The sequence below is a fragment of the Cyprinodon tularosa genome, unplaced genomic scaffold, assembly GCF_016077235.1.
Source record: "Cyprinodon tularosa strain WSP-4 unplaced genomic scaffold, ASM1607723v1 ctg603, whole genome shotgun sequence".
In the NCBI taxonomy this organism is placed as follows: domain Eukaryota; kingdom Metazoa; phylum Chordata; class Actinopteri; order Cyprinodontiformes; family Cyprinodontidae; genus Cyprinodon; species Cyprinodon tularosa.
This window is the reverse complement of record NW_024039345.1, coordinates 173,536-180,312: the sequence shown is the minus strand read 5'-3', so window position 1 is coordinate 180,312 and position 6,777 is coordinate 173,536. Positions and strand designations below refer to the sequence as shown.

At 37.4% G+C, this 6,777-nt stretch overlaps 1 protein-coding gene across 1 annotated transcript; it reads left to right on the top strand.

Moving 5' to 3' along the window:
* Nucleotides 1-1,984: 1,984 nt before the first annotated feature.
* On the top strand, nucleotides 1,985-5,087 carry gsc (goosecoid). The gene is made up of 3 exons (XM_038307210.1): nucleotides 1,985-2,467; nucleotides 2,921-3,180; nucleotides 3,935-5,087. The coding sequence occupies exons 1-3, from the start codon at nucleotides 2,152-2,154 to the stop codon at nucleotides 4,070-4,072; spliced, it is 714 nt and encodes a 237-aa protein (XP_038163138.1). The 5' UTR covers nucleotides 1,985-2,151; the 3' UTR covers nucleotides 4,073-5,087.
* The last annotated feature ends 1,690 nt before the right edge of the window (nucleotides 5,088-6,777 follow it).

Below are 6,777 nucleotides of genomic sequence, written 5' to 3'. Positions count from 1 at the left end.
AGTGAATTGAGGACGAAAGTGAGACACTTTGCCAATGGAACAAGACAATTTACATTTAAAATAAGAAAAAAAAATATTGCATTTTCTTATTTTAAGTCCATATTATCTAATTTTAAGAGTAAAGATACTAATTAAATTGGCAAATTATCTTATTTACCTACTCGAATTAAGGGTAAATACACTTAACTTAAGACATTTTTACTTATTTCCAGATCGTTTTTGCATTGCAGCATGCAGACGGCAGGAATCAGTCAGTGACTGCATCATTTAAATAAATAAAAATGAGCTTTTTTTCCACAGCGGTGGGTTTCAGATGAAAGAAAATGAATATCTGAGACTTCCCAGGCCAAATGATTTTTCTTTTATTTTAATCTGAAATCCTCTCCGATCAGAGGAAAATTGACGTGAAGCTGCAGAATTACAAAGAATTTTCTGTTTAAGATCAGAGCGAAATTAATTATTATCTTAAAGCAAGATAATATTTTCACACCTCCTCTTACAGATGATGTTGTGCTGATATCAGGAGCTGCAGTTGATGCAGAGCTGGGGAGAATTAACATGATGAATAAAACCTGTTCAGTAGATTGCAAATATCGTTTTTCCTTTCAGGGACATCTGTAAAGAAAAACGCTCATATTCAGAGGTAAATATGGTTTTAATTTCTACAAGTCCAGACGAGGAAAAAAAATTTACACAGTAAATTAATACCAGAAAACCATAAAGGTGATAGTATTTACTATATTTAAAGGTATATTTTGCAAATTGATTTGTTCTATTTTATTTAAACTATTGCTTATCTACACAATGTTATCGAACTTTTCGTTAAAGTAAAAACAGTTTCCGATTTAGAATAACAAAAACATATATACCATAGGAAAATGGAGAAAAGGCGAAGCAAATCATTTAATATTAATTAGGTAAATATGCTCACTGTTTCTTAGAAACTGAATATCATATTGACTTATTACGGAATGCACGACAGAAAGTATTTTATTAGAACAGAACACATAGCCTACATTAAATAGAGACAGAAGAAATAAAATTAGAACCACAATGTGAGTTTATTATGATCGGATAGTGGAGTGATTCCGGTAAATTCAAACATATTAGAGGAAAAAATTAGATAACTAATAAAAAATAAAATGTAATTGTCTCAACTTGGTTAAAGTCTGTAAAACAAGGTTATATATCGGTGTTTCAAATTCCCTGTGAAATGAAATGTCCTCGGCGCGCTAATCACACCTCGGACCTGAACCGCACATTTTCACCTCATCAGTTTATCTGCGCGCCTGACGCGCCCATGTGTGAACTCCCTGTTGAGTCTTAAATGCAATCAACAGCTTTCATTAAGGTCTGCAGCGGGAATCCACGTTCCAGCACAGTCTCCAGGCCGTGTTGATTAGCTGCGTTAAGACCCGATCTGTTCTCCTTTATGGCTCTGAATGGAAGCGATAATGGGGCCGTTATCTTATCCCGGTCAGGGGAAGAGGGGGGAGAGAGGAAGCCGCTGCTAAGGAGGGGGATTCTGACCTGGACCCTGCAGAGAGCAGAGCGAAGGCCCCATAATGAGAGGAATAGCAGAGATAATGCTCAGCAGCTTAAGATGAAGTCAAGTTCATTTTGGCTCATGCGTAAAAACAGACAGGTGCTGCTTAAAATCTGTTCCAAAGTGAAGAGAAGAACCGATTCCGATTTCTATGACAAAGCCTGAAAGCTGCAACTTCACATTTACCAAGTCTAATGATTCAGACTCCTGATGTGTCGCGGCCTGCACGCACTGACACCGATGTGTTCCAGAGGGCTCATCCGAAGAGGAAATAATCGGATTACTCCACAGGAAGAGGCTCGCTGACCCGACAGCGCGTTTCCAATAGTCTGCAAACACGGCGGATTATCTTAATTCAATTAATTCTCAATACACAAACCAGTGGCCCCACTCAGCCTCTGCGCAGTGACGTCACTGCCTTTAAGAACAGCCCCACGCGCAGCGAGTCCGCATCCTGAACTGAAGCTCGGTGTGCCGAGCGCGCAGAGGAGAGCAGAGCGCAGCCGCGTCATCATGTCGCCTTCAGTCTGAACTTTCTTTCCTCTTCCTCGGGAGTTTTCAATCCGCAGTTTTATCCAGTTTTTCTTCCTCGGCGCAGCTTTGTGATGCCCGCCGGGATGTTTAGTATCGACAGCATCCTGTCCGGACGGCCGAGCTGTAAGGAACCGCTGCTGTTTCACCGGAGCGGACCGGTGGTGCTGCCCGCCGGCCTCACGGACACCATCTACACCGACTACAGTGGACTGTACTCAGCCGCCCGCGGACCGTCCCCACCGGGCGTCCACGCGGTAAACGGTGCAAGGATCGGATATAACGGCTATTACTACGGACAGCTGCAGGTCCAGGGGCCCGGAGGAGGTCCGCCGTGCTGTGGAGCCGTGCCCGGCCTCAGTCCGCAGCAGTGCCCCTGCTTCCCCGCAGGTAGGACAGACCCTCCGTTTTACCACCAACAGATTCATAGAAATGATTTCCGCTTTAAAACAACAAATATGCGTTCAGAAATCATATTTGTTAACTTGTTTCCATTTGTGAAATAAAAACCTCCAGTTTACTGAATAGCTGACATCTTTCCTTCAGACTTTAAAACGTTTTTTGTCAGAAAAAACTGTAAAATGTGGAATAATTCTAAAACTAAATCTGCACATTTTGTTTCTGTAGAAGATTATGTTTTTTTGTTGTCTTGTTGGCTTTTGTGATTTTCTGTTTGACTGAAACGTCTTCAAACTGCAGGAAAAAATAAACATGAGTACAAAGAAAACAATAGCCTATAGTATTTTTATATCACCAACCTAAACGCATACCTTTGAAATAACATAAAAAAACAGAAAAATGGTCTCATTTCTACATCTCACTCTCCAGTTTCTCTCCCTGCAGGCTATGACAGCGCGGCCTCGGTGCTTCTATCGCCCGTTCCTCACCACATGATGTCCTACATGAACATGGGCAGCCTGTCAAGGACCGAGCTGCAGCTCCTAAACCAGTTGCACTGCCGCAGGAAGCGCAGGCATCGAACCATCTTCACGGACGAGCAGCTTGAGGCCCTGGAGGGCCTTTTCCAGGAGACCAAGTATCCGGACGTGGGGACGCGGGAGCAGCTGGCTCGCAAAGTCCATCTGAGGGAGGAGAAGGTGGAGGTCAGACATTTTCAGATTTATTTTCATTCTTTCAATCCAGCATCTTATAAAGGATTAAACTGATTTAAACCAAGAAAAACTCTCAGCAGAACCTGCTTACATTCTCATTATTATTATTCATTTCTTCAAATAAAAAAATATTTTGTTTGATTCTAATCAGTTCAGTGCAGAATAAGGAATATATCAAGGTATTTAGTGAATGTTTATAAATGTATAATGACATATAAGTGTAATTGTAAAGTATGTTGAATAGGAAATAATATAGAAATAAAAAAATATTTAATTATTAGTATTGTTAGGTCTATAGAAAGGTCTTTATATTTCATGCTAGTTTGTGTAGTTATGCTGTTTTATTTCCAAAATAATATTTAGAAAAATTTTAAAAATAATTATTTCGATTGATTTAAAAGATTAATTCATTTTCTTTATTTAGCAAAAATATTCCAAGCATTAGGTTTGTTTACTTAAAGAAATATTTCTCTTTATAGAATAAAAAAAGTTATGATCAAATTAGGATATTTGGAAAAATATTTGATGTTTATATATATATATATATATATATATATATATATATATATATATATATATATATATATATATATATATATATATATATATATATATATATATATATATATATTTAACTCTTAGTAATAATAATTATTGGTTTTGGATATTATTGCCAGTTATTCAGGAAGGAATCAATTATTTACAAATCCCAACTTTCTGACTCCTTTTTGCCTGTTTCTCGCAGGTGTGGTTCAAGAACCGACGCGCCAAGTGGAGGCGGCAGAAGCGCTCCTCCTCGGAGGAATCGGAAAACTCACAGAAATGGAACAAAAAAGCGGAGAAAACGGACGGGACTAAAAGCGACGCGGACTCTGACAGCTGATGGAGACGGGGGCGCGCAACGCGGCCACGTGATGTGATGTTGCACAGGTGTACATATCGTTTTATTATTGACTGTCTCCGTGACGCCTATTTATATTTAATTTAAAACTTTTTTTTTTAAATGTCGTCTTTGAAGTGCGCGCAAACACAGTGCGCCATGTGACAGTTTGTGGATGTTCATTGTTGGTGCGCGTGCAGCTACGCTGCGCGTGCGCTTATTTGTAATTAATTAGAAATTAGGCGACATCTTTAAGGTGTAAATGGAAGAAGGGGTTCTGTAGCTTGAAAGATACCGAACAAATATCGGGCAAAAGAGCGTTACTGACCGTAAAAATAATCAGCGTCAGTTTTCCGCAGCTTAATTTGTGTAATTTTCAAAAAAATTCTATCAATATCGTTTTTTTCTAATTAAATGTTCCACCAATTTGGAACAATATTTTATTTCTTCAAAAATATTCTCAAATTAAGAGATTAAATTTACAGAAAAAGCAGCAGAAACTTAGAGGAGGCAGATTTGTGTTTTAGGATAAAAAAAAAAAGATTTTTTATATTTATCTGGTTTTGTAAATATGATTACTATAATACATTTTATTTAATCAGTTAATTACAGTGTAACAAATCTAAATTTCTGCCGAGATATAAGATACATTCCTGCACATCAGTTTCTGGAAATCAAAACTTGGTTTTATGTAAATGATGGATATAATGTCAGTCAAGTCCTTAAAAAAAGAACATCTTTGTAAGTAGATATGAATGTCTGTATCTGTGAAAGATGTGAATAAATATCAATTTATGTAAATATGAAATGAAGAGGTAAAATATGAGCCTCTGTGAGGTACAGAGCATCTGAAGGCAAGATGAGCTAAACTGGAACAGAAAATTATATTTTCTTTGCTCAGAAACAGAAACAAAATTCAGGTGAAAACTAATATCTGACTAAACCTTGTGTCTGCAGCTTTTAATCTAATATGACAAAAGAGCTAAATTAAATCTGAATAAAAACAATCTAAGCAGTATATAAGTCACTTTGTTTTTCTTTCAGCAATATCTGGTATTTTGCATATCTTTCTGTCGTTTAATCTCAAATGCAACATTTTGAAGCAGGAAATCACTCAGTTGAATAGCAAAACATAAAAAGAATTGATTCTCTTAATTTCACACTGAAATTAAGATTTAGAGAAGAAAATCAGATGTTCAGTAAGATAAAAATACTCCTAACCCCTAAAATAATATGCAGGAATGGAAATTACTAGGAAACCTGATATTTTATTGCTAAATGTTTCTCAGATCAAAAACACAGTACTTAATATTCCCTAAAAAACATTAATGACTTAATTTGATGTACTGCAGCATTTAAGGTCCCCATGTTAAATAAGACCTGATAAATGCAAAGAATATTCAAGCTGTCCTGCTAATCAGAACAATCATGTTTGAGGATTCCCTCTTTAATACAACGCCGATGTTTCAGACTGTAAAAATTTTTTAGAGAAGCAGAAAATCAAAGTAATGCTGGCTGATGTCAGATTCTGCAGCAGAGTCCTTCAGGTTCATAAACACAAGCAGGATGAAAGGGGGGGAATTCAGCTTTAAAATAAATTCTTCTACTTTTCCAAAGGTTTTTATTCCAAAGAGAAGAAACGTGCTGCAAGTATTTCCCCCTTTGATTTTTTACAAGGATTAAACTGAAAACTGGGATTTGTTTCAGCTCGGTTGAGTTTCCCACATTTATCCGAGGAATTCCAAACAAACAGCGGCGGCAGCATGCAAGCACATGTGGGGCAGGTTTTATGTTGAGATTTGGATGAACGGCTTCTTCCTCCGTCACTGAGCTGGAAAACGAGCTGCCGAGGCAACAACACATGGAACATCTAAACCCGATAGGAAGGAAAATGATTTTCATCTGCACAAACTCAAAAGTTTATATGACTTAATTGCAAGAAATGGCAAATATTTTGGTGGGGCTTTGTGCTTACTATAGAAAAATACTTAGATCTCAACATCTTAAACAATGTAAGTGAATAAAAATAGATTCTTTTAGTGCTATTATTAAAGTGATCTCTTAGTTTTAATGGAGAAAAAGGCCCCCATGTTAGCAGGGGAATATAAAAGAAATAATAGACAAGAATGAACAGAGATTAAGATCAATGAGCAGTTTGAGGAGGGAAACTCAGAGCTTGGTTTTAATTTTACTTAAAAATTAGGGGCTGCACAGCTTTAGGGAGAAATGTGTTTCTCTTAATATCAATTACCAGGATGTAGAATAAAGATCACTATATTTGATTCAGCTGATTAGCAATCAGAAATGCTCCTATACAGAAGCTCAAGCCGTTTTATTCTGCAGGATCTGCAAAGAAGATTCAACAGAGATACAAACCGTCTTTCTAAAGTTATAGGTTTGTGCTAATAAACAATCCAGCCACTCAGATGGACAGTATTATTGAGGAGACTTTGCCTCAAGCTGAAGGACCCCATTAATCATTAGAAAAGGAACAATTCTCTTACATTTAAATGCACAGGACAAGGACAGAGGAAGAAGAGCAGATGTACGGTAGCTGCTTTCACCTAAAGGAGTTTGATCTCCTCGACTGAACTTGATTTAAACACAGTAACTTAATCTGAGATGAATTCATTCGGAATCAGAGCTTTTCCCTCTTCCTCGACAGCCTGTTTGCTCTCCTGATGGCCTGAAGCCTGAGGGTGATTTAT